General features: G+C 34.2%; 6 protein-coding genes and 1 non-coding gene across 7 annotated transcripts; 2 read left to right on the top strand and 5 right to left on the bottom strand.

Moving 5' to 3' along the window:
• Positions 1–193: 193 nt before the first annotated feature.
• Positions 194–1498, bottom strand: LOC106319786. The gene is made up of 3 exons (XM_013758182.1): positions 786–1498; positions 543–653; positions 194–423 (listed from the first exon to the last, which is right to left on the bottom strand). Exons 1-3 carry the CDS (start codon positions 1419–1421, stop codon positions 337–339), a joined length of 834 nt encoding a protein of 277 aa, XP_013613636.1. The 5' UTR covers positions 1422–1498; the 3' UTR covers positions 194–336.
• Positions 1499–1583: 85 nt separating this feature from the next.
• LOC106319787 (polyadenylate-binding protein 2-like) lies at positions 1584–3407 on the bottom strand. The gene is made up of 6 exons (XM_013758183.1): positions 3233–3407; positions 3061–3160; positions 2921–2991; positions 2124–2315; positions 1916–2037; positions 1584–1816 (listed from the first exon to the last, which is right to left on the bottom strand). Exons 1-6 carry the CDS (start codon positions 3332–3334, stop codon positions 1768–1770), a joined length of 636 nt encoding a protein of 211 aa, XP_013613637.1. The 5' UTR covers positions 3335–3407; the 3' UTR covers positions 1584–1767.
• A 2731-nt stretch (positions 3408–6138) lies between these two features.
• On the top strand, positions 6139–10288 carry LOC106319785 (LMBR1 domain-containing protein 2 homolog A-like). Its single transcript, XM_013758181.1, has 14 exons — positions 6139–6436; positions 6635–6723; positions 6953–7111; positions 7180–7393; positions 7480–7566; positions 7652–7791; positions 7889–7969; positions 8067–8131; positions 8196–8371; positions 8449–8579; positions 8672–8753; positions 8853–9066; positions 9144–9250; positions 9536–10288. Exons 1-14 carry the CDS (start codon positions 6269–6271, stop codon positions 10034–10036), a joined length of 2214 nt encoding a protein of 737 aa, XP_013613635.1. The 5' UTR covers positions 6139–6268; the 3' UTR covers positions 10037–10288.
• Positions 10289–10847: 559 nt separating this feature from the next.
• Positions 10848–11508, bottom strand: LOC106319776. The gene has a single exon (XM_013758173.1). The coding sequence runs from the start codon at positions 11466–11468 to the stop codon at positions 11025–11027; it is 444 nt and encodes a 147-aa protein (XP_013613627.1). The 5' UTR covers positions 11469–11508; the 3' UTR covers positions 10848–11024.
• Positions 11509–13286: 1778 nt separating this feature from the next.
• Positions 13287–13371, bottom strand: TRNAM-CAU. The gene is given in 2 exon segments: positions 13287–13322; positions 13334–13371. It is a non-coding gene; the product is annotated as a tRNA-Met (tRNA).
• A 5917-nt stretch (positions 13372–19288) lies between these two features.
• Positions 19289–21880, bottom strand: LOC106319789 (homeobox-leucine zipper protein ATHB-5). Its single transcript, XM_013758185.1, has 3 exons — positions 21418–21880; positions 20619–21040; positions 19289–20064 (listed from the first exon to the last, which is right to left on the bottom strand). Exons 1-3 carry the CDS (start codon positions 21482–21484, stop codon positions 19615–19617), a joined length of 939 nt encoding a protein of 312 aa, XP_013613639.1. The 5' UTR covers positions 21485–21880; the 3' UTR covers positions 19289–19614.
• A 2399-nt stretch (positions 21881–24279) lies between these two features.
• LOC106319768 (zinc finger BED domain-containing protein DAYSLEEPER-like) lies at positions 24280–26379 on the top strand. Its single transcript, XM_013758161.1, has 6 exons — positions 24280–24901; positions 25282–25396; positions 25526–25673; positions 25841–26078; positions 26143–26237; positions 26359–26379. Exons 1-6 carry the CDS (start codon positions 24280–24282, stop codon positions 26377–26379), a joined length of 1239 nt encoding a protein of 412 aa, XP_013613615.1.
• Positions 26380–27063: the final 684 nt, after the last annotated feature.

The following is a 27063-nucleotide window of genomic DNA, read 5'->3' as shown; positions in this document are numbered from 1 at the left end:
TATCCAAAATGCCTGAGACTTGTGAATGAAGATGTGTTGTCTGAAACTTTTGTGATCATCTTACAAAAAAACTCTATTATTAGAAGGAAAATAAGAATCAGATACAAGTGGACTACAAAAACCCACTAACACTGATGACAATACATCAATGAAACCAACCACAGTGATTTATATATATATATATATATATATATAGTGTTCTCCCGCTCTTGGCTTTACGAGCTCCGGGAACAACTTGTCAACACAAAAACCTTTCACATTTTTCATTCCCCAGTTTAGTGAAAGAACATTTGTTTGGATGTTGAGGGTTCCCCTGCTTTGTTGTCTTTCAGTTCATCAGTCACTTGCTTGCTTGCTACTCTCAAACATCTTACCGTTCTTTGCAATTGTTAGGATAAGCTCCAGCTGCTTGCGCTGTTGATCCTATAAAGCAAGTAACCACAGCTTTCTCATAAGCTCAAAGGAAACTAGTATGGTCCTCTTCAGTTCAGTCATGACAGAATCTTAAAAGACAATTCTTTTGAATAATAATAGATGTGTACCTGCATAGCGAGCAGAACCTTTTGAATCTCGCCAAGCTCCTTCTCCAGAATCTCTTGTTGTGCAGCTAATACTCTTGTAGCCTCAGAGTTCTTTTGAGCCAAAACTGCAGTCTTTGCACAAAAAACAACAAACCAAAAACTCTTCAGATACATTACAAACACCCAAAAGAAGAACTAAACTTGACGTAAAGACAAGCTACATTGACCCATTCAGACAAGGTCCATATTCAGACAAGCTTTTACCTCAGAAATGAGCTCCTTGAGAGCTTTCCGGGTAACTCGAAACCGGATCCCCAGTTTCTCCAGATGCCTAGAAAGAACTCTACCAACGGTGGTCGACGTTTTCAAATCATCTTCAACCTTCTCCAACCGTCGAATAAGGTTCGTCCCTTCGCCGTCACTCGTTCCTCTGCGAATCCTCATCCATTGCCGCCGTCTAAGCCAAGAACCAGACGCGACCGAACCAAACAACCCGACAAAACCCAAAGACAGAACCTTTCTCCCGATTTCCCCGACCACCAAGTAGTTCACCGCGAGAACCACCGAGATCACGGCGGAGGATACAATACAAAGCACCTCCGCGACAGAAACAAAGCTGCTGACATCGAAACCATCGGAATTGGCGCCTTCTTGGTCGGTAGAAGAGGAGCTGTCCTCGTATGATCCGGTAGATGAAGCATGAGCTCTACAATACCGCACGGTCTCCAAATTGGACCGAGGAGTGGTGACGTGGCGGATTAGGATTAGGATAGGTTGAGGGAACAGTTTAGCATTCCGGTGAGAAGTCCGTACAGCGAAGCAGAGGTTGTTGCTTCTGCTGATGCGGACAGGATACGAGCCAGGTAAGAAAGCGTATCGACAAGGAAACGACAAGGACATTATCGTCTTCCCGGATCTCTCCGACAAGTGAACTCAACTCAAACTCGAGTCACTGTAAGAAATGTCTAGCGAGGTCTCTAAACTGTGTCGTATTGACTTACAATTTATCTGCTTTAACGGTGACACCAAATTAACGGAGTTAACTTCTTCTCCCATTGTCAGTGATTTCAACAAAATATTAAACCCAACCACACAATGCAACACATAACAATATGAAACTAGTAAAACCAGACAAGATTCGAAAAAGTTTACATGCAAAGTTGTTAAAACAAAGAGAGCAGAGAAGTCACTGAAAGCTCAAACAATGGAATGATATAAGACATGTTTAAACCGTGAAGGTTTTTTTTTATTGGTATGGCATGTAACGCATTGGCCTTCTGAACCTAGGAACTTTCCTGCATAAAAATATCAAGAAAAGAACAACGAAAAAAGTTAAGAAATAGATGAAAACTGTGTCGAAATATAAAGTGTGTCTTGGTGTTAAACGAACTTACCCATATCCATAAGGAGAATACATATACGGAGACATGAAAGGTCTGCGGAAGCCCATGTACGGGTTGAATCTTCTACCACGGTGCTGTTTCAATCCAGGAACGTTTGTTCTCTTAGGCAACACCTACAAAACATTTTTTCAAACCCAGTTGAGAAAAGTGTTTTTGGTCTAGTGGTTTATATAGTAAGAAAGAAGCTTTTGTGTAGTACCTTTAACTGACGACCATGCAACTCTGATTCATTCAGTTGTAGAGCGTCTTGTATAGCTTCAGCTTCCACAAACTCGACGTAGGCAAACCCCTTTGGCTGCCCGAACTTGTCTGTCAGAATCGTCACCCGATGGACTGTGCCGCATGATTGGAAGTGTTGCTGCACTTCTTCAGGTGTACATGCGTAATCAACCTGCACAGATAGCAGATATGTGCCTCTTTTTCCTTTTTTTTCTTTTTTCTTTTTTGCTCTAAAACGTATTCATTTCTTTGTTTTTTTTTTCTTTTGCACTTTTTTTTTTTGTTTTTTTTTCAATCATTTTTCACAAGAGCACAGAGCAGATTTTTTTAACTTAGAAAAAATAAAATGTAGAGACCGCACTAGAACTTCTGATATGAGAATAATCCTGCGATTGTAGTGACAAGAGTCATAACTCATAAGAAAAGCAAAACACAACAGAAAATAAAACGAAAACATCTCCTTTATTAGACCCCTCAGTCACTTAAACAACAAAACTCCCTCAAGAAACTACATTTTAAGATATATTCAGCACTCTCATCAGTCATCACCAATTTCTACCATTCTAAGGTCATTGAACAGATACCCACTGCGTGCCATAGCAAGCAAAAGATATACAATTACACTAATATTCAACCACTAGATTTGATAGCATGCCATGTAGAGAACATAATCAGATTATAGACTCACAATTAAACTAATAAAACTCTTCTTTATCAACTGAGCTAGTCATCATGCACACTATCAAATGAACCAAAGAAGCATAAGCATATTCTTACATTGCCAACGAAAACAGATCGAGCATCCACCTCCTCCTTGCCTGCTTGATCTGATGCTACAGTAGCAGAATCTGCAAAACAAAAATTGAATTAACAGTTGAACTTGATCTGCAGCTAACAAATCAGAATCAGAAACAAACCTTGAGGTCCCATATCCTTCTCAACCTTGGCCTGCATCTCGCGAAGAGCAGCAGCTTCGTCCTCGATCTCTTTCAATCGTCTCTTCATCTCATCCAACTCCTAATTATAATACCAAATCAATCAATCAAATCAATCGATCAGTAAGAGAGCGAGAGAGAGAGTGAGAGAGACCTTAGCGGCATCGTCATCAGCGCCAGTCATGTCCATATCTCCATCCATCTCTCCGACGTCGGGGATTTCTCCGCCGTATACCTCGTGCTCCTCTTCCTCCATCGCCTCTCTCTCTCTCTCTGTCCGTCGCGATTTGGATAGTGTGACACGTAATCAATCATTGTATCCGGCCCATTTATCATTCCTTAATGGGCCTTCTCAATTTCTGACCTTTTCGTTAATTATTATTATTTGCTATTTTTGAAATTGCATAATCAATCTTGTCAAATCTCAAGTCAACAATAAATAAACCCCTTTGTCGAGGTGAAACGTTGAAAGGTCTCTGTTTCCTCGGGACCAAAAGAACTAACGGTAACATTTCTTCAATTTTTTTACCGTTGGATGATAAATATTTTCTCTTTTAACCCCACACCATCTGTCTATATAAACAAACAATACCAGTTTCCTCTCTTACCACCCACTCTTCCTTCTTCATCTTGTTCTTCTTCATCATATCGCAAGAAGTAAAGACCTTGAAGGAAGTATTGAATAGTGTCGCCGCTCATATATACGATGCCAAGCTTCCCTCTCACGCCTCGGCTCATTACCAAAACAAATGTCTTGCGGCGCTCTCTTCAGATCAGAGTCTAAATCCCATCTTAATCACTTGAAGGCAGGTATATTCCATTTCTATTATCATCTCTTTTTTTTTTTTGAATAAACATTTTAAAAAAAATTTAATAAGATTTCACACTTTTTTTAAGAGAAATTTTGGTATATTGTTTTGATTAATTATGAAAACTTTAAGATGCATGATGTGAAAACTATTCGATCCATATGGCCATTCAGTTGATTTATCAATTGGACGTAAGAGATTGTATGATTGTTTTTGTCTTCATGGATTGTATTCATTTAGTTTAATTTCTAAATTGATCATTCACAATATCAAAATTACTCTTAAAAATTGTTTTCTCAAAATAAATGTTTTTGTTTTTGTCCTCAAACCTTAAAGGGGAAATTTCGATGTTATATGATTGATTATGAAATTTCTATTATCATCTCTCTTTTTTTTTTTTGAATAAACATAAAAAAAAATTAAAAAGATTTCAAACTTTTTTTAAGAGAAATTTTGGTATATTGTTTTGATTAATTATGAAAACTTTAAGATGCATGATGTGAAAACTATTCGATCCATATGGCCATTCAGTTGATTTATCAATTGGACGTAAGAGATTGTATGATTGTTTTTGTCTTCACGGATTGTATTCATTTAGTTTAATTTCTAAATTGATCACTCAAAATATTAAAATTACTCTTAAAAATTGTTTTCTCAAAATAAATGTTTTTTTTTTTTGTTTTCAAACCTTAAAGGGGGAATTTCGATGTTATATGATTGATTATGAAAAGTTAAGTTGAATTACATGATGTGAAAACTACTCGGGTCATGATATCCAGTCATTTTGTCCGTTAAGTCTGTTCGTTTGGTTTTTAGTTTTTTACATTTGTATTCACTTAGTTTTAATTGATCTCTATGACATCCAAATTTCTCCTTTTTGTGTATTTTAAGGTTTTTTTTTTTTCTAAACTTTGATTGTATTTTTTCTCCTTTTTGTGGCACATGTTGCGTGTTAAAACCCATATATCAAACACTAACTCTGAAAGTTTAATAATTGTTTCGAGGGATCCATCGGAGGAAGTTAACAACAGCAGGATGGCATTTGGGCTCCTTGAAGTAGAAAATGAAGAAGCTGTTATATAGGTTGATAACCAGGAAAGCCCAACTGCTGACCCCCGAAGCCCACTTGATAATTGCATCCTCTAAAAAGGAACAGAGAAAAAGAATACTAGGATAGTGAACCTGGTAGACAGTGGGAATTTTTTTTTTATTCTTAAAAAGTTTAAGATGAAAACGTTTTGTAAGTGATGTTTTTTGTAAAGCTTTAGTTTTCACATTAATCTTTTATTTATAGTTTGAAAATTTTATAGTTTCTTTTTACTATGTGCTTTATAGTTAGTTACCTTAAGAAAAGTTTGTATTGACAACAACATATTAAAAGTAGTATTTACAAATTGTTACTTTGTTTCATAACGATAAGAAAAAAAATAAGAGTAAAAAAATTCATCTCCATATCTAAAATATAAAAATGTTAATATTTAAATGATTAATTTGTTGGATCTTAGCGAGAGAGGTTGAAGAAGGATAAATTCAATTTATATCGAAATTCCTGAGAGGGAGATCCTCTCTTCGTTAGCTCTATCACTTGATTCAACCAGGTAGGCTTTTCGAATCGTGATCCTCTCTTCGTTAGCTGAATGCTCTTGATGTTGAGTATTACGATACCTCATGAAGTAAGTAAGCTCTATAGTTGTGAAACTCTAGGTCCATTTGTTGTGGCCATTTTTAGCTTAGCTTTGTGAGCAAGTGTTGAACTTTTTTATGTTTGCTTGAATTGGTGTGGTGGAACAGGTACTTTGTACAGAGGACTTTCCTACATGAGTGATGAGCTCATTGGAACCAACAACTTGTTAAAAAATTTCATCGATTTTAACTCAATACATTTTTTTGTCGGTTCTGCAAAAATGCGCCGCATGATCTCTCTATCTAAACTTCGTGCCTGCACAAGAATCAAGCAGTTCCACCACCACTAATAAAAATTATTGTCCTAGAACATTAATAAATAAATTAAGAATGCAAAAGATATAACCAATAACACACCAAGATTTGTTATCATTAACGAACTGATTAGAATTGATGTATATTTTACAACAACGCAAAAGTATTCATAAAACAATTGAAGAACGCAGAAGAATTTGTTATTTTGGTGTTTGGAATAATTTAATATTATTAATTACGTTTTCTATAATAATAATAATAAAAAAAAAGGGAATAGAGCGTGGAAGCTTTCTCCATCATCAAACGAACCGAACCGAGATCGAACCCAACCACCGAGGAAAAAAAGAAAAGAGAAGAGAAGAGAAGAGAAAAGGAAACTCAAACGAAAAGGAACACAGAGGAAGAAGACGAGTAGAGCGATCTCTCTATCTCTCTCTCTCTCGATGTGGGTGTTCTACTTGATCTCGTTGCCGCTAACCCTAGGATTAGTAGTTTCCACGCTCCGTTACTTCGCCGGACCTGAGATTCCTCGCTACGTTCTCATCACCGTCGGTTACACCTGGTTCTGCTCCGTCTCCGTCATCATCCTCGCCCCCGCCGACATCTGGACGGTACTACACATCTCGATTGTTATTATTCAATCGCCTTTGTTCGATTTGGAATTGGAAAGTTCGTTACGATTGAGATTTAGCTTAGTAGTCTCTTTATGCTGTTGAGGTTTTTAGATTTAGATGCAATGGTGGTTGGTAGAGAGATTTAGGTTATCTTATCAGATTAGGAGAGAATCATAGGTCTTTTTTTGAATGCAGACATTGTCTCTGCCACCTAATCATCCTGAGAATGGTGCTATTTCCTTCTTGTGGAGTTGGTCTTACTGGAGTACGTTTCTTCTCACCTGGTATGAACTTCTCACACTCCTTCAATGCCTTTGCTCTTGACACTTTTTCACTTTGATTAGATCCAGATTTTAGCATGACACGACACGATAAATTTTATCTTTAGGTGTAAACTAGTGGAAATTTGCCTTTAAACTGGTTCTTATGTTTCGGGTTTAGATATTGATATTTCCGTAGCTACTGTGTGCGCATTACCTACCTCACATATTGAACTATGTTTCCTCTAAGCAGGGCTGTGGTACCCCTTATTCAGGGTTTCGAAGATGCTGGAGACTTTACCGTGTCTGAGAGACTCAAGACTAGCGTTCACGTCAACTTAGTTTTCTATCTTGTACTCGGATTCATTGGTCTTCTCGGTCTTATCCTTCTCATCATGCTCCATAGGAACTGGTATGATTTGAATTTATTGGCTTTGGCTTAAGCATTTTGATGAGGCGTTCTTGTGTGTGTTTTAACAGGACAGGAAGCATTCTTGGTTATGCTATGGCGTGCTCAAATACCTTTGGGCTAGTCACTGGTGCATTTCTTCTTGGCTTTGGCTTGAGCGAGATTCCTAAGACCCTTTGGAGGAATGCAGACTGGACCACCCGCCAAAAAGTTCTCTCCCACAAAATTGCCAAAATTGCTGTGAGGCTTGATAATGCCCATCAAGAACTCTCAAATGCGATTGTAGTAAGTTGATTATGCATTCAAGATCTAGGTAGATATTCAATTTAGCAGACTTTATATTACTTAATACCCATTCATTCCCTTGTTAGGTTGCTCAAGCGACTTCTACTCAAATGTCCAAGCGCGATCCAATGAGACCATACATGAATGTTATAGATGCTATGCTAGCTAAGATGGTAACCTCTACTTCCCTCATATATCCATGTATTGTGAACATACGATGGCAATTATCCAATTTTAATTATGATTTCTCTATACCAGTTCAGGGAAGACCCATCATTTAAGCCTCAAGGTGGTCAGTTGGGTGAAAACGATATGGACTATGATACAGACGAGAAATCGATGGCAACATTAAGGCGGCACCTTCGGAATGCCAAAGATGAATACTATAGATATAAAAGGTATGGTTATCTTTCTAATGGCCATGTCTTATATAGACTTTGTTACTGCAGCATTACATTGAAATCCGTAGTCATGTGTGAATATGGCTGTTTGCAGTGAGTATCTGACGTATGTTACAGAGGCCCTTGTTCTTGAAGACACAATGAAGAACTATGAACGGCGTGATTCAACTGGATGGTCAGATTTTTCTGTCTTTTCATCTCTCATATAATTATATAAATCTCTTTGTCGTTGATCTTTACCTTAAACATCTCTCGTATGATTCAACTTTCAGGAAATATATTTCGAGCTTCAGAGCCAGTAGGACTGGAAAATTGGGGAATTTTCTTGATACATTGGGTAAGCATACCTTTTAAAGAAAAAAACATCCTTGTAAAGAGTTGCTGATTGTTGATATTGGCAGAGTTTATATGGAGGTGTATGCTGAAGAAGCAGATTCAAGTGGTGTTGGCAATAGTTACGGGGATTATGTCAGCTGCAATTCTTTTAGCCGAGGCAACCCTCCTCCTTAGTAAACTGGACTTATCCCTCTTCTCGATCCTTATTAGGTTTGTCAAATCCGATGAACTGCTAGTGCAGGTACGTTGATCTCTTGTTACCTTATATTAGCAAACTGTTTCTATTTTCTACCTAAATCCTGATGATTTTGCTTTCAGGCATTTGCATTTGTACCTTTGGTGTATATGTGCATCTGTACATATTATTCACTCTTCAAAATTGGGATGCTGATGATCTATTCCTTGACTCCTCGGCAAACAAGTTCTGTTAATCTACTAATGATTTGCTCGTAAGTGATAGTTTATCCTTTCTTCTGAAAAAATAACGATAAAAGAAACACAACGTAGATGCTTATCAATGTTTTATATGTAATCTCTTTAGGATGATTGCCCGATATGCGCCGCCAATATCTTACAATTTTATTAATCTCATTCAACTTCATTCCGAAACAATATTTGAGAAGGTATAGTTTTATATCTCCCTTTGCTCATTTCCTGGTCTTATAACTCTTGAGAAAGTTCCTTTACCGAGTCTTTTTTTTTTTTCATTTGGGTTATTGCAGAAAATGGGTAGAATTGATGACGCTGTCCCTATCTTTGGACAACGGTTCAACGAAATCTATCCTCTCATAATGGTCATCTACACATTGCTAGTTGCAAGCAACTTCTTTGATCGCATATTTAGTTACTTTGGCAGCTGGAAAAGATTTAAATTTCAAACGGAGACCGATGATATGGACGGCTTTGATCCTTCAGGGTTGATGATTTTGAAGAAAGGTAAAAATAGATACCATAGTGATCTTTTACTTCATTGAGCGTTGACTGATAACTCGTGCGTTTTTTATGTTGTTAAGAACGAACATGGCTTGAAGAAGGACAAAAGGTAGGCGAGCATGTTCTTCCACTCGCAAGGAACTTCCACGATGCTGATGACGACATTGAACCAGGAAGCAACTTCTCTGTAAGTTTGTGTCAACTTTTCATAATTGTCCTATTCGAAACATTTTTTTTAAATCCGATTTATTGGTTTAAATCAGTTTAAATCATCTAAATTTGTTAAATTAAACAATAATGTTAGTATAAATCCACAAAATTATCTATTTATTTGTTTTGTATATCTAATTTTGATAGTTCATCACAATAATTTTATAATTAAACTCAAAAATTAAAATATCTTATATAAATGTAAATATATATAAAATAAATCAATCTCTTAAACATTAATGATTCTTGATTTTCTTGGCAGAATAACTCTTCACTTGAAATGAAGATGTCGTCAAGCTACGACATAGATACAACAAAAGGAAGTTCATCTAGTGACGATATGTCACGTAAATACGGATCAGCTAGAGAAGCAATCACTAACAAATACGCAGCCATTAGAGAACAGCAGAACAGACACTCGCCATCTCCAAAGCCAGAGAAGATGGCTTCAGCGAAAGTGTCTTTACTCGAAACAGAGACTTCATCAGGTCCAAGTAGTGGTCCACCAGGAGAGGTTCCCTCTTCTCGTTTGGCTTCGACATGGAGGAACATGAAACAAGGAATCCAGAGTTTTAAAGAGAATGTAGCTACCAAGAAGTTTCTTCCACTAAGGCAAGGTCCAGAAACAACAACGATAACTAGTACAAGCACAGGAGTGATGCCTTCATCAAGGCCGCAGTCTCTGGATGAGATATTCCAGAGACTGAAGAACCGGTCAGAAGAACATGGACACTATCTTGATGATGATGATGATGAAGTTTGACTATGTAGGTGATGTTCATGGGTAATGAAAACTGATAGACTGGTGAAAGGTGAGTGAGAGAAAGCAAAGCAAGCACCAGATTTGTTCACCATAGTATACAGAAACATTACAAGACACTGATTTAAAAACTAAAGCTAATTTAAATGTTACAAATCTCAAAAGGAACATTTTTGTGTTGTAGGTTTGATATGTTTTAACAGTTATTACATACTATGTACTATTGGATCTTATCTTATACGCAGACTTGTCGAATTTAATGTAAAACAACTTTGAATTTGTAGACTATACAATACGGTTTTCTGGAAATCTTGTTATATGTTATACATACAGATTTATAGAATTGCTGATTGTTATAAAATTATAATTTGTTCATATTCCATCTCTCCAACAAGTATTATTCATTTAGGGACATCAAATCTATGATGCAAGATGAGATAGGTTACCAATAAAGAAAGAATGTTACGTAAGATAAATCATTAGGTGGCTTGCAAATATATAAAATAAATACTTCCAAGATATGATCAAAAATCACAGGATGGTTGGTCAAATCTCAAGAAACTTCATAGCTTTACGTATGTGTTCTTTGGTCAAAATTGAGTTTTATAAGAAACCAATTTCTAATTTTCATTCTCCTCCACTAAAAATGTCTTTTTAATATTTTACACATATTAAAAATTGATTAAAATAATATTTTATTTTTATTTATTATATATATTTAATCAGTAATTTTTGAAATAAATAAAATTATTTATAAGATTAATGTATTTATAATTAATATTAAAATTAAACTAAATATAAAATGCATCAGAATTTTAAAAATGACACCTTTTATATGATAAAAAGAAGTGTCAAAAGTGTTACAAAAAAAAAGGTGTCAAAATGACATGATTGTATAAGTAGAAAAAAATAGAGTATTATTATTTCTACTCCATTTAACATTTTTTTGTTAATATGTACACATAACAACAAGAAGAAAAAACTAAATCTACTACACTCTTTGCCGTGAAGCAACCAACCCTCCGACGTCGGCCCCACCGCCTTTCCCTTTCAGATGAAACAGCTTCCTCCAAAATCCACTCACCTTAGCCTTCGTGGATTTCAACTTCTCCGTCGTCTTCTTCCTCCTAGAATCACTAACGATAAAAGAACCCCTAGGAACATGAGCCATGGATCTGCTCTTCTTCAGCCCTCCACCCAAAGCCTCGATCAGCTTACCACTAAACGCTTCCCTCACAGTGAAAGACATCGTCATCGAACCGGACCGCCGGTGGTATTCCTTAACCGGAGGAGACGAAACTGTGGTGGTCGAGGAGTTACTAGATAGGTTTATGGTGTAGTACGACGTCGTGTCGGGTAGTAAATAGAGTCTTTCTCTTAAGCAAGATGCGCATACTCCTCTGTGGCCTTGGTGCTTGTGTTTTATGCAATCCATTATTTTTTCTCTTCTTTCTTCCTCCTCAGAGGGTTACAAATGTATTATATATACACACGCACGTGCGTACCTAAGTGTGTACTGTACTGTTGCCATTAATTAATAAATTGTTTTATTTATTTTTATGTCAATAAATTATAATGATAGATTTTGTTTACTTTTAATAATTTTGATTTTTTAAGGAAGAAGATTATTGTCTTTTTAGTCAAATTGTAGAGCATGATCGTTATTATCCCATAAAATCTGAACATTATCTATCATCATGGGAAAGAAAACGATTCTTCAATCTATTTTTAAGTTAATTCTGCTTTATTAAGAGAATAAAATCCATCCAGAATCCACATGTATGAAAAGAAGATACCTAAATTTGGAACTTAATTTCATTTCATTTTAATTATTGATAAAAATCTTTGAATTCATTTCTTTTTTAAATCATTGATAAAAAAACTTCGAAATTTATTCCATTTTAATTAAAATAACCGGAATAGTTCATAGGTTTTTGGGCAATTCTCTCAGAAATAATTTTTAAATTTTTGTCACAAAATAATAGTATTTAATGAGGAAAATAACTAAAATAGCCATTTTAAAAAATTTAGTTTTTAAAAATTTTAACTCTAAACATTAAAGTATAAATATAATATATTTTTTTGAACTAGTAGTATAAATATAATTTTATCTTTTAATAAAACTTTTTTGGTCATTTTCATCTTTAAAAGCCCTTGTTTTTGTGAAAATAAATTAAAAAGGCTATCATAAAAAAAAATTATAGTTTTTTGTGAAGTTAGAGCACCCACATCAATGAACCTCTTCTTGGGTTCATATTTTCAATTTTTTATTATTAAATTTTTTTTCTTTTTCTTTTTGATTTTTAAAAAAAAAAAAAAAAAACTAGACCAATCGCGGGCCGCTACGACACGTGGAGTCCGCGCTACAGTGATGAACTTTAGGAAAGAGGGGTTTAACCGAGAGCTTTAGGAGAGAGGGTTCATGAAATTGAATTATTTTATTATTATTTTTTTTTATTTTTGGGTGAACTCCCCCCATAAATCTTCAATGCGGATGATCTTAGTTAAAGAATTAGGATCAGGGATTCGTAGAATGGGTGATAGAAGTAGTCACAACCCGTGACGTTAATAATACTCTCTCTTTTTTTCACACAAAAGTCGCAAAGTAGAGGCGAAGATGAGGGTCAAGTCAACAAAAGAAACGCAATGAAAGGGTGACAGCGATGGACGGTTGTGGTTTGAACTTTTAACAAACACTTAACATGGCTCCGTTAGGTATCATCTGATGGTGACCGTGTCCGGTGTACTAGGTCCCGGACTCGTTTGTCACGCGTAAAACCAAAGACGTACTCGTGCGGATTCGACTACGTCTTATTATTGTTTTTCTCACCTTAGTGTATTTTTTTATTTGTTTATTCAAGAATGTGCGCTGTAAACTTCAGTTACATTTCATGCACACGTGAGAGTGTAATCGAATGACCGTAGATTTTATGGGAAATTGAAATATTGATGAAAGCAAAATTTCTAGAAGTTCGTACGTGATTTGCTTTTGGACCAGAACATCTTGTTACTAACTTAATCCGGAAAACAATATTTATTCGATGAACCTTCATTAATCATTAGATAATACCTCTTTAAGAAAACTCTTAATACAATGTTTAATAATGGACCTCGTGGTTTCTACACATGTCGCGGCTCACGTACTCAAAGGAGAAAACATGGCTCATTAGTCATTACCGAGTTGTGAGTTTTTCGGAAAACTATAGTGGCCCATTAAGCCCAAGTAAGTAAAATAGTGAATGTAAAAAAATTATGGGGTGAGAGAGGCTCGAACTCTCGACCTCAGGATCACTCAGTAGCTATGAGACCTACGCGCTAGCCAACTGCGCCACCACCCCATGTTGTTGATTGTCAAAGCTACTATAATGATGATTTTGCTTTACAATACAGGTGAGATACACAATGAAACCAAACAATCAGTTCAGCTTGCTACACTAATCACACAATCACGTTCAGAAAAGCGAGTGATAGAGACGATCATAGGATAAAGGAACATTGAATATATATAATTAGTTAGGGTCTAACTTGCATAGCAAACTAAGTAAGTCGATAAATATGCTAACCAGAAGGGTGTTTGTAGTTTACTAGTAGAGTATCATTTCTTAACCTAACCGTTAGTTAAAGGCTATACTATAGTAACATATAAAGTTTGCAAACAATTTATAATGGGAATTGGGACCTCGATTATTGAGCTGCAAAGTAATACTTATATGACGACATGTTAGTTACTAAACGATTAGTGAGACACTGACATAAAAATGTGCATATTTCAGTGATAGAAATGGTGAATATTAAGTCATGATCGATAGTTAATTTACAGAACAATTCTATTGATCAAAAACCATATTTTAAAATCCTAACCAGAAAGCTTTATTCTCTCTAACTCTCAGATATTTGTATAGCAGCTGCATATATTCCAAATAGACTTTTTAGGTTTTGATTTGAAAACTATTGATTAAAATCATTTGGATTGTCCAAATAAGAAGAAAAACATGTTTGTACATGCAATTTGAGCCGAGCCGGTGGATGGAGTCGCAGTTTTTTCTTGTAATTAACTCCAAAGCACATGGAAAGGGCGGATGTTACTGCTGCTTACGTGGCAGGAATAGTCAAAATTGGCTGGAGAGTAAAACGAGGGTCCAGCTTCGTGAAATGACAAGCCGAGTTTGTTCCTTCGCTGACCCCAACTAACCTCTCGTTATGGCCTCCAAAAGTATTTGCTAATTCTGTAAGCAACATTATGTTCTTCAAGGACAATGTTTTTGGCAAAAAAAATATAATAGAAATGTTGTCGTTCTTGATCTTGAATTCACCAATATATAGTGTTTGTAAAGCTTCGGATAAACAAACACTGTCGTTTTATATACCATCCAAATTATCTTTTCTTTTGTGACAAATGATCAAATACAAATGGATTACCATTTTAAAGAAATTGGTTTCAAAATAACAAAACTAGGAGATATTGTTGACGGGAACTTTCGTTTTTCACAAATTAGATCTCACTCTCATATATAATATTAATTTTCTTCCTGTCATCGAATATTAATATCCGAATATATATGTGTGTATTAAAATAAATATGTGGATACAGCATAGCATATATCATACGGGTATAAGTGCACATGCATGGTTGGGAACTTGGGCAGCATCAAGTTGGCATTACACAAAGTTCTCGACAAAAAATCAGAATATCTTCATCTATTGATTTATTATTTTATTATATACAAATATACATATATATACCATTATCATGTTTTATATAGTAAGCATCAAAACAATAAACCTTTCTGTTTATACGTTGAATTACATACGTTTATCTCCTGATCAAAAGAAATTAAAAGGCGAGTTCAATACGTTTATATGATTCAGCCGTTGGTTTGCCATTAAAATTCAGTGGGAGAAAAGGCAAAGATGCCCTATATACTACAACAATGTCAGAGTTGTTTAGACAGAGTGGAGCATGTCACCCCAAGTGTTAGCTAATGATCATTTATTCCTTTGGTTACAATATATAATCCATTGATTAGCAGACAGCCAATTGTAGTTACGTTCATAATTCTTTTAATTTGTTTTAAGGACTATAGTGCGTATATTTTGGGCTAAAAGATGAATGATAGTGGAAGTCGACGTGAACAACTTTATTTTTTAGGAAATGATCCTATATTATTAATATATACCCAATTTGAGTTTATATATATATACCCAATTTGAGTTTACTAACAATATCTCCAAAAGACACTTTATAACTTTAAATATGAAGTTTTTTTCTTTCCAAAAAGGAATTTTAAAACTTCAAATTTAAAGTTTTGAGAAATGAAACTATAACCTCTTTAAATTAATACTCTATAAATTAATATACACTAAAAATTTCTATAAAATAATATAACTCTATAGTCCTAAATTGAGTATTTGGTTCAATTAGTATATCGATAAATTAATATCTCTATAAATTAATAAAAAAAATTATAGTTTTGGTGTAGTCCCAACATTATTAATTTATAGAGGTTTCACTGTATTTGAAGTTTCACTACTCAAAACTTCAAATTTGAATTTTCATATTTTTATTTGCATTTTGTTACATACACATCACATTAATGATTCATAAATATTTTCTTGTTTATTGTTTTAATCCTTATAAAAATTATATCTCATAAATATTTTAAGTTTTGTTTACAAAATTTAAGTTTATACATAAAATTAAATAAAACTTTAAAATAAAATTTCAAATATTTAAAACTAGATTTAGATAACAAAAATATACAAAAGAAACTTAACAAAAAAACTTTTAAAAAATTACATGAAGACATAACTATTACACAAATTTAAATATTACAGCAACACTAATAGTCAGGTAAGTTTGAACCGGAACCTTCAAAATTTCTAAATATTGTCCAATTTTTTTAGATAACTGAAGATGGTTGTTGTTGTTGTTGTTGATGATGTCTTTTCGTACAATTATTTCTTGTTTATATTGAATATATTCACGAGTATTAATATCATCGATAAAATTTAGTCTTTTAGCAATATTTTATGTTTATATTTTGCTTTCTTGTTCTTATCTAATGTATTTACAAGTATTAATATCATCTGATTTTAACAATTTTTATCCCTAATCTACAAATTAAAAATGAGGATAACCATTTTTATTTCAAAATGCACTAGTAGATCATATATGCATTACGAAAATCAATTTATGAAATAATATGGTATTTTGATTGAAATTTAATATTAATTAAGTTATTTTGTTTAAATTTTTATATTTTAATTTAATATTTTATTAATTAATATTGTTGTAATATATTTATATATGTGCTAGTTATTTACAAAAGTTTTATGAATTCAAATTAGTCATGATAATTATTAGGACAATATTATAAAATACAAATAATTTTAAAGTTAAGTTTAAAGTTTTGCTTTTGGAGAAGAACATCTTTAAATTTCACGTATAGAGTTTTTGAAACTTCAAAATAGAGTTTCTTTTTGGAAATGATTTAAATGAGCTGATTTTCAATATTTAAAGTGAATTCAACATTACTTTAAAATAAAAATTATTGCAGTAAATTAAAATTTTGTTATCAAAATTACCAAATCTCTCCCTACATGAACACTTTTAAATTCATTTTCTATATAAATGATATTAAAAATTTTGAAGTGATAACTATGTTGTTTAAAAGTAGACACAAATAATAAACCATAAATCATGGAACTCTTTTATTTTATGCTTTGTGAACTTAGTAGTCAGAGCAATTTTCTCAAATAGTCATTTTTAAGTTTTTGTCACAAAAATAGTTTTCAAGAAAAAAATGACCAAAATAGCTCATTTTTATTTTGAGAATTTTAATATTTATTTTTTATTTTTTAAAATTTGAAACTTTATCCTCAAAACTCTACCCCTTAACTCTAAACCATAAATCTAGATTAGTTAACCCTATGCTAAAAATAGATTTTTATTCTTTAATAAAATTTATTTTGGTCATTTTTTTATTGAATGATATTTTGTGACAAAAACTTAAAAATTGTTATCTTAGGAAATTTTTCATTAGGTTATATAGTTTGTATTTTCCCCGCCATACATAGTTTTATTTGTTTGTTAAAAAACTTTGATTTTTGAAATATTTAGGCCAATATATATAAGGGTATTTTCAATGGGACACAAAATTTTTTTCTATATTTCACACTAAAATAGAATAACTCTATATACTCTATAATAGAGTGAACTATTTGAACAAATTCAACTTCATAATAGAGTTATTTTATTTTAGAGTGAAATATAAAGTAATTTTTTGTATACCATCGGAGATGGTCTAAGTATAAATTTAGAAAAAAAAACTTTGATTTATAATTTTTGTTTTTTTTTCCCTTAAAATGTAAATTTCATATAACGAAAAAAATTTTTTATAAAAAAGATCTTAAGTTTGAGTCATCTTGGCAACAAAATAAAATGGACAATAGAGATTACAAACCGGATAATCTTTATCTCAGCCACATCGCCATTATCTCAGCCACATCGCCATGAGCAACTAAAAATGCTTACCGACTCTCGTGGCTAACTTATAATTCTTGTTTGTCAGCATCTTTTTCGCTTCCTTTAACGAAAGAGCATCCTTACTCTTTTACATATTGAAAAGTTTCACAGAACTTTTGTAATGAAGCTAGTTTTTGAATAACTTTTTTTTGTTGACCAAAATAATCTTTTAACGGCAGTAAATAATATGATGATACACGTGCATATATATATATCAAAGGAACATGAATAAGAGAGGGAGGACTTCTGCGAGATATACGTGTGATTTAAACGGTGACGCGACGGCGGTAAAGTGACGTGCTCGATGTAAAGCAGGTCCCACATCACATGCTTCTCCACCATTGTCTTTGTCTGAAAGGGAGAGAGCAAAAGTCTTGCGGGGTCCACAGCAGCTTTAAGTCTTTTGGCCTTCTCTAAAATCTAACACCTTTGATAAGAGAAGATCTCTTGAAGATCTAACACGTGTACGGCTAACTTGTTCTGAGACTCGGGGTCAGAATACGCATCGCCGCATGGAGATTAAAAACACAAAAAATATTATCTGAAACTGGTTGAACAGAATCCCATGTGCATCTCTCCACTTCGTCTTGTCTGAAATTTTCATTTATTATGTATTTTATTATTTTACAACGAAAAATTTAATCTTATCTTTTTTTTTTTTGATTAACCTAGGGTATTCCAGACCCATGGAGAGGCCCAGACTAATACCCAAGGAGAGGTGCAGCCCACGGATATACCATCTCTCCGGGTATTCAAATGGACCCTAAAGCATAGGCTCATATCCGTGTTAGGTGACCAGGATAATTGTGACTTAGTTTCGCGCAGCAGGTGGATCGAACCTGAAACGTCAACACGTTTCAGTCCCGTCTCCTAACCACTCGACCACAATCACCCGGTCCTTTTTTTTTTTTTTTTCACCAAATTTTATAATCTTTATCAATTGATAAAATATGAATTTCAGAAAACAACGTCGAAGACGACCGATAGATAAATGAAAAATACACACCACCACACGAATTTAATACTATTACAATGACTCTTGGCCTCTTGGGTGAATGCTAGAACGACCGATAGAAGGTTAAGTTACACTATAATATACATGTTATATCGTCGGTTAATATCATAATTCTAGAGGTAAAATAGTGAAAACTTGACTAGTGATACAATATATTACCAGTAATGAAGGTTGTTTCCAACTAATCAGAGTTGTAAGTTCATAGGAAGATGGGTTCAGCGGATGCAGTCTCTGTTCGGATATTTTTCTTCTTAAAAAAAGGATTCAAGTTTTATATTTCTAAGATTGATAAAAATAAAGTTTTATATTTCTAAGCAAAAAGCTCAAAATGCTTTAAATTATAAAAGCAAGTAACAAAAGGAGAAAAAGGAACAGCTAGAAACAAACACGGATATTTAGGGAGATCCAATTAGCTGGCTCGGCTTTTCATGTTCTTATCACTCGGAAATTTTCAAAATAATGAAAAATACTATGCATGATTCTGAACGTATTTTTTGTGTTATGTGGTTTTGAATATTGTAACGTTGTTACTAACAACTCACCATGTTTGTTCAATTAAAGATTCTTCTGCAGCAAGTAGTTTTATTTTATTTATTTATTTATTTTTTGTTGTAAACTAAGTAGTTTTATTTATCAAAAGTTGTATATAACGACTCAACCAACAAATAGATTAACCAACAAACATATTAATATGTCGAAATTCTTGTCACAAGACTCACCATCTAAGATCGTTTGCATGCAATTGCTAGAACCCTTTGGGCTTTAAAGTTTTTTATCACTACATTCAACGACGCAATAATTCTAAGTATTAATATAAACTTAAAAATAAACAATTTCATCTTCACATAATTTGGTTATTTAAATTATTTTATTTCAGAGTTTTTTTGTCTCTCTTCAACCTTAACCTGCAAGGATACACTGCCGACGTGCATGAAACCGCATGCGATTTTCAGTTTAAAACTTTTCCCCTCCAGCAATGTTTTCACAAACGTCCCTCATTGTTCATAGTTTCATTTTTATCCTCAACATTGTCTTTTAGCTTTAGGAACTCCACTGTCCAGAGCAAAACCACTGCTCATTATCCGCAAACAACTTGCAAGCTTCCTCTCCACTAAAAAGATCTTCATGCTCTTCCATTTTCACAAACTGGCCAAAACATCCCATCGTCGACATCTCAACCGCTGTCGCTGCCACCGCCGTGGGACTATATTCTTCGTTCAAAACAGCGCTTGAGTCGCTACTATCAGCTGGATCTTCTCTGAAGCTTTCGGCACGTGGGAAAATGCTAAACATCTCGTATGCGAGCTCCGATGCCTGGGCTTCCCGAGGCAGTGGAGGACACTGGCTTAGCTCTAAGACTTCGTTATTAGCAATCACCGTCTGAAACGCGACCGTTTCCACCGTTTTTACAACGTCCGTTTCTTCTGTCACGGCGTTACCATTGTTTCCGCATGTCCCTTCCACGTCAAGTTTTGCTCTCAGCTCTTTAATCTGCGGAAATGAAATATTTAATAAATCATAAGTTGATTTTGTTGTAGAGTGTAGTTATTATTTATTATTCCCATTCGTGTAATCTAATTAATAAAACATGAAATTATGAGTTATAATTATCAAGTTCTCAACATTTAGAAACTATAAATTTTATTCAGTTTTTTTTATATATTCTACAGTACTCAAGGTTGTGGATTCGTTAAAATATAAAAGTTCAAATATATACTCAAATGTAAACAAACAATTAACACCTTAAGTTGATCCTTTTTAGTATATGTACATTTTAAATGATATAATAATGTATTGTTCGTTCGTTTCTTATATAAACCGTATTATTGATGGATTATTTAGTTAAAATTACATCCTAACATGCGTTTGTAGTACATTTTAAATGATATAATAATGTCTTATTCGTTCGTTTCTTATATAAACCGTATTATTGATGGATTATTTAGTTAAAATTACATCCTAACATGCGTTTGTGGGTGCATAAACGTTTCGAGGTTATTCTCACACAAAAGAGCTAAAATTTTAAAATACGAAGTTTTATATACCTCTGCAAGAAGGGAATCGTTATCACGTTGAAGCGAGTCGCGGCTGCGTTTGAGTGAATCAAAGTTTGACTTGAGAACGCCGTAATCACGTTCGAGCTGCTTTGTCTTCCACCGAGCACGGCGGTTCTGAAACCAGATCGCCACTTGTCGAGGTTGCAGCCCAAGCTCTTGAGCCAGCTTCACTTTTCTCTCAGGCTCTAACTTGTTATCAATCTCGAAATTCTTTTCTAACGCTTTCACTTGCACTACACTCAACCGCCGTTTTTTCTCCGCTGCTGCCGTAGACGACGCGTGTCCAACGCCGATGTCCTCTAGACTTCCGTCTTCTTCTAGACCGTCGAACATCTGGGAGTAGTCTCCGGCGCCGCCGGGGTAGAGAAAGCCGGTGGCTGTTGGTCGTGCACGTGGACTTAGTTGTTTGTCTGATAAAATCACGGTAGTGCATTAAAAAAACGTATATATCAATCTGAACGGATAATTTAAATCAAAATTGGAATATTTCTAATATGATGTCATGAATTACACTAAATTTCAAAAACCCTGACAGGATAACGTCTCGATAATATGAATTGTCAGAAAACACATCTTTGCCAGTTTTAAATAAAAAATTAATTATAAATAAACACTCGACTTGTACCTCTAGCTAATTCTACATTTTCATTAATATATACTAAATCAAATCACTAATCAACATCCAGATATTCTACACAGAACTGCACTTTCAAAAGAAAAAAACTTAATAAGATAATTGACTGTAACCTCAATAAAACAGATATACAACTAACATGTTTTTTTTTACCTGATGTAGAGTGGCAAATTGGTAAGAAACCGGATAAAGAATCCGAGCTTCCTCGTGATCTCTTCATCTTGTTTGGTCGGGAACTATTGAGATCAAGAACTACTTACGAAGATCGAAAGATTAGAGGGCCTAGATCAGTGTGAGTAGTAACGAACGACGAGGATCTATCTACGACCAATACATGTAGTAATATTGCTCGAAGATACGATCATTTCCGAAGGATTTTGGCGCTGTGTCTACAATTATCCATCCAAAGATGGAAACAGAGAATTAATCAGAGTTAACCAATTTACCTAGAAAGATTCATCTAACACCTTCCAAGAAAAATATTAAACTCTTAAACCATAGAATTTTCTCGATCAAGGAAATATAAAAATCAGGATTTACAATAAAGAGGAAAAGATAACAGAGTGGGAGAGAGGGAGATGGTCTCAAGGTCCCTCTCCGGGTTTTAAATAAGAAGACAGCTTAACCCTAGGGGAAGTGTTGGAGATATCTTGAGTTTATTTCAATATTTTTTTTGTTGGAATGTTTATTTTAATATAAATTTTTAAAAGCGAAAACAATTTACAGAAATTTACAATGGTTGATGTTTTACACCGGCTCTATAGCCGCTTTTTTCATGCGAGTCTGTTTCAGGATCTTGATGAGTTGATGGTGTTTTTCAGCTCGGCTACATTTGGAGCCGGCATCGAATTCTAAAGATTCATTAAACTAGACGGTATAATCATTAGTTTCTACTTTCTATAGTTTCTTTTTAAAAGAAAACAACCCATCAATTTAGTTATAAATACTCCCTTTTATTTTACAATATAAATTACCCCTCTGTGTATAGTAAAAATAAATAATAAATTTAATAATAAGTATTTATGATATTTTTAATATGCATAAATATTTTAAAATTTCAATCATTAAGAATGAAGAGAGTATTTTAGAAAATTTATTTTGTTTTAAATTTAATAATAAATATTTATTAGATAGTGTAACCACATATTATGTAGATTTATTTATGATTTGTTCAAATATATATAATTTATCTATTAAAAGATATTTTTTTAAATACAACTTTTAACCTTTGTGCTTTTATTTATAATAACTTATATTATCAAATCGTGAAAAATATTCGGTACAAAGGTGCTATAGTACTTTGGAAGGTTTTGGTGATTTAATGGGAGCGAAAAATATAAGAACAAATCAATCATCCTTTTATTCGGAGATAGAGACTTTCATTTGGGCAATAGAGTGCATAAGGAATCTAATATAATTTACTGTTATATTTGCAACAGATTGTTCTCAGTTTGGTGAAGAAGGTTTCTGAACCCGAAAAATAGCCGACATTTGCAAGTCATCTTGATGATATAAATTTCCTAAAAAATGCTTCAACAGTTCAGAACTCATTCATATACCAAAGACGCATAATCTAAGGGAAGACAGTCTTGCACGTAGTGCAGGAAAGCAACTATCGTTTGTTGTCCATATGGATGCGGAGCTACCATTTTGATTTACAGAATCTGTATGAATTTGTTTGTTGCTGACAAAAAAACTTATATTATGAAATAGAATGAGTATCTTTTAATTAATGAAAATAACTTTTTTTATTGTATATCTTGATGTTACGGTTCACATACTTTGTAAACTAAAAACAAAAACAACATAAAAAAAAGGTGACTCAAAATTTTTAAGAATTTTTAAGTTATTTGGAAGCAAATTTGTAAGATTAATTGGAATATTATTTGTAAACATAAATATGAGGGTGATATTATTATGGCTTCGAATGGTGACGAACCGCCCGGCACCGCACCGCACCGCCATGAATAGTAGCAACTTTTTTTTACATATACTTATGTATCTATATATTTTTGTTACTATTACAACCGCATCGCACTTGTTCCATAATTATCCCGTACGTCACCATTCGGAGCCTATACGCAGTTATCTTTAATGAAACAATATATGTTCAGTAGGGATGTTAAGATGGGTTTAGGTTCGCGGGTTTTTAATGGGTTTTGAAATAAATAAATATTCATTTAGACCCATTTAGCTAGTCGGGTTTTAAATGGGTAACCCTTTTAAGATCCATTTATTAAATGGGTTTTCGCTAAAATAAACGGGAACCGTCTAACCCATTAATGTTTTTTTTTGTATTTTAAACGTTGTCGTTTGGTTAAGGGCCATAAGGTTTCTTTTTTCCATTTTCATCTTCTCCTTGATCAAATCGCCTTCGATCTCCACCGCCCCTCAACTTCTGAAACTTCCGCTGAAGCTTAATCTCCACCGCCTCAACTTCTGAAACCCATAGTCTCTGATCAAGTTCCGATCAAGTTCCGTTTCTGAAACCCACTCCCAACTCTAGATCGGTAACTACTCTCTTCTCCTTTGATTGCTATTGTTCAGATAAATTGATTTGTTTTTGAACTTGATTTCATTAGCAAAATTGCATATTTCTCTAAATTAAGCAAACCCAGGAGAAAAAAAATTATGTGTTTGCTGTTTGATTAAGCTATTACCGCTTTGACGTTTACTGCTATTACCGCTTTGATAAAAAAGTTTTATATCGACCTTTGTAATTATGTGTTTGTTGTTTGATTAAGCTACATCCAGTTTTATAATCTATTTTCCTCTCTTTTTTTTAATTACAGCATGGATGATTTTATAGACATGAATGAAGAAGATGCTCTTGCTGAGATAAATTTGGAAGCTACACAACTAGAAGAACAATAAAGTGAAACTCATTCTGGGGAATCAGCTCAAGCTCCATGCAAGAGACGTAAAACATCACGGGTTTGAGAAGATTTTGTATCAGTGGGGGTAGAAAATGATGGCAAAGAAAAGGCCAGATGTTTGCATTGTTGTATGAAGTTGATGACACGTAATGAAAAGAATGTGAGTTGTGGAACTCATCATCTACAACGCCACTTGGAAACTTGTCCAAAGAAGCCTTCAAGTGAAGATAAGGCTGCATATGATCAGAAGAGAGATCGTGAGATGGTTAGTGAGGTAATCATTTATCATGATCTTCCATTCAAATATGTCGAATACGAGAAGGTTAGAGCACGAGACAAGTATTTGAATCCAGAGTGTCAGCCCATTTGTAGACAAACGGTTGCAGCAGATGTTTATAAGAGGTATGAAGTAGAAAAGGAAGAGCTGAAGAAAGTGTTTGCTAGACATACTGCTCAGGTTTGCTTTACTTCTGATCTTTGGACATCTCGTCCTAATAGCATGGGATACATATGTCTTACTGCCCACTTCATAGATGTTGGCTGGAACTTGCAGAGTAAGATTCTTGCTTTCTGCGATTTGAAGCCTCCACACACAGGAGAAGAGATTGCTAACAAGATTTTGGAGTGTATGATGGAATGGGATTTAAAGAAGAAGGTATTCTCTATTAACTTAGACAATGCTAATAACAATGATAGTATGCAGAGGATCCTCAAGGGACAGCTTCAGATGATGAGTGGTTATGCTTATTGTGTGATGGCAAGTATTTACATGTGAGATGTTGTGCCCACATTCTGAACTTGATAGTAAAAAAAGGCTTGGAATTAGCGAAAGATCTTTTGCACAACATCAGGGAAAGTGTGAGGTATGTGAAAGCATCTCAAACAAGAATTCAAGCCTTTGCAGCATGTGTAGAGCGAGTGGGGATTCTTGGTGGATCTGGTTTATCACTTGACATTGCTACTAGGTGGAATTCTACTTATGAAATGCTTGTTTGAGCGTTGAAGTTTAGGGAAGTATTTAAAAGCTTGGAGGCTTTTGACACGCACTACAGATGGCTACCTTCTGAAAGAGAGTGGGATTGTGGGAAAAAAATAAGTGAGTTGCTGAAACCTTTCAGTCAAATTACTTCTCACTTTTCAGGATCAAAGTACCCAACATCTAGTGTGTACTTCACAGAAGTTTGGAGGATTGAGATATTGCTGAAGCATTTTGTGAGATGTGATGATTATGATTTGAAGCAGGTGGCTAAGGAAATGTAAGTTAAATTTTCTAAGTATTGGGAGGATTACAACATCATTTTGGCTATGGGGGCAATATTAGATCCAAGGCTGAAGTTGGAAGTTCTTGAGAAAGCTTATGAGTGAGTGGATCCTTCTACTTCTAGTTTAAAAACTGAAGAGCTGAGGACTAATTTGACTAAACTTTATAAAGAGTATCAAGTTCGGACTTGGGGCAGTTCTTCTGGTACTTCATCTACACCAACTCCACATGATCTAGTTACTGAATCACCTCTTGAAGATGATTTAGACAATGTAAGTTTCAAGAATCTTTACTCTTATTTTGCTATTACTTGGCTGTCATTATTACTTCTTCTAACTAACATTATAATATATTACATGATCTCTTTGAATTGGAAAGAAGCCTTGGGAGTAATGTAGGAAACACAAGAACACATTTAGCTGTGTATCTGGATGAGAAGAGGCTAGATAGAAGGTCTTTTCGCAATTTGGATGTATTAATCCATTGGAGGGAAAACCAAGCTCGATTTGGTGATTTGGCGATGATGGCGTGTGATATACTGAGTATCCCTATCACCACAGTAGCATCTGAATCAGCTTTCAGTATTGGAGCTCGGGTGTTAACTCCATACCGAAGTCGCTTTCTTCCCAAGAATGTCCATGCTCGTAACTGGTTGCAAGGATTTGCAGAGTATGAAGGTAACTGGTTGCAAAACTATTGTATAAGCATGTACTATAAATTAATTTACACATTGAATTGTAGGTACAATAGAAGATGTTGATGATATGTGCAACGAAGATGCTAGGAAGACTACAAGTACTTCTGGAGTCGAGGGTTCAAGATCAGAAGATTCAAATGTACGTTGAACATTTGAGGTGATATCATTGGTTCTTATCTTCGAGAAACTTGTGTATGGGTTGTTGTCATTGTCTTTAAAAAATGCTGGTGATTTGAGTGTTATGGGTTTGGTGGCTATAGGGAGAGGGTGTGAGAATGTGACAGTGAAGGGGCTGAGAACAATGGTTACACACTTACACTGCTTAGGATCTCTTGCTTATATTGACTGATGTTAGAATCTCTTTCTTATATTGATCGTGTTTGGTTTAAGTTGGTAGATGACAGACGATGTAGTAAAGTAGATTTGGTGCTTGTTAGGCTTGTCTTTTGTTGTTTCTTTGCTTCTTGTACGAGTCGTTTTGGGTCATTAGACACAACATAACACATGACAGGACACATCTTCCTCTGTAGCAAAATCTTACATTGTTTCTTTACTTTGTAGGAAGTAGAGAAGATACTTCCAAGTGCACCACCACCTGATCCCAAGCGGCAGCTCAGAGTCAGACGAACAAGATTCATCTTCCTCTGTAGCAAAACCTTACTATGTTTTTTGTTTCGCTTTTGTTTACATTCGGTAGACTTTTTTTGGTTTGGAGCAGTTCTGTTAGCTTTCTTTAAAACATTATGAGTTATTTTAGTATCAACAACAATCATTTTCTTGAATGTTAATTATCAATTTGAGAGGTTCAGCAGGAGAAGAATACAAACAATACTTTGCAGATAGTCTGTAGACGTTTAACATTTTACATTTATCTAGAGTTCATAAAATTAAAAAAAATATTGATAAATAATTTATTTAATATTTGACACAAAGCAAGCAAGAATACATATCAAAAGTTATTGATA

The sequence above is a fragment of the Brassica oleracea genome, unplaced genomic scaffold (genome assembly GCF_000695525.1).
Source record: "Brassica oleracea var. oleracea cultivar TO1000 unplaced genomic scaffold, BOL UnpScaffold00615, whole genome shotgun sequence".
NCBI classification, from domain to species: Eukaryota; Viridiplantae; Streptophyta; class Magnoliopsida; order Brassicales; family Brassicaceae; genus Brassica; species Brassica oleracea.
The sequence above is the reverse complement of the archived record's forward strand: the minus strand, read 5'-3'. Positions and strand labels throughout refer to the sequence as shown.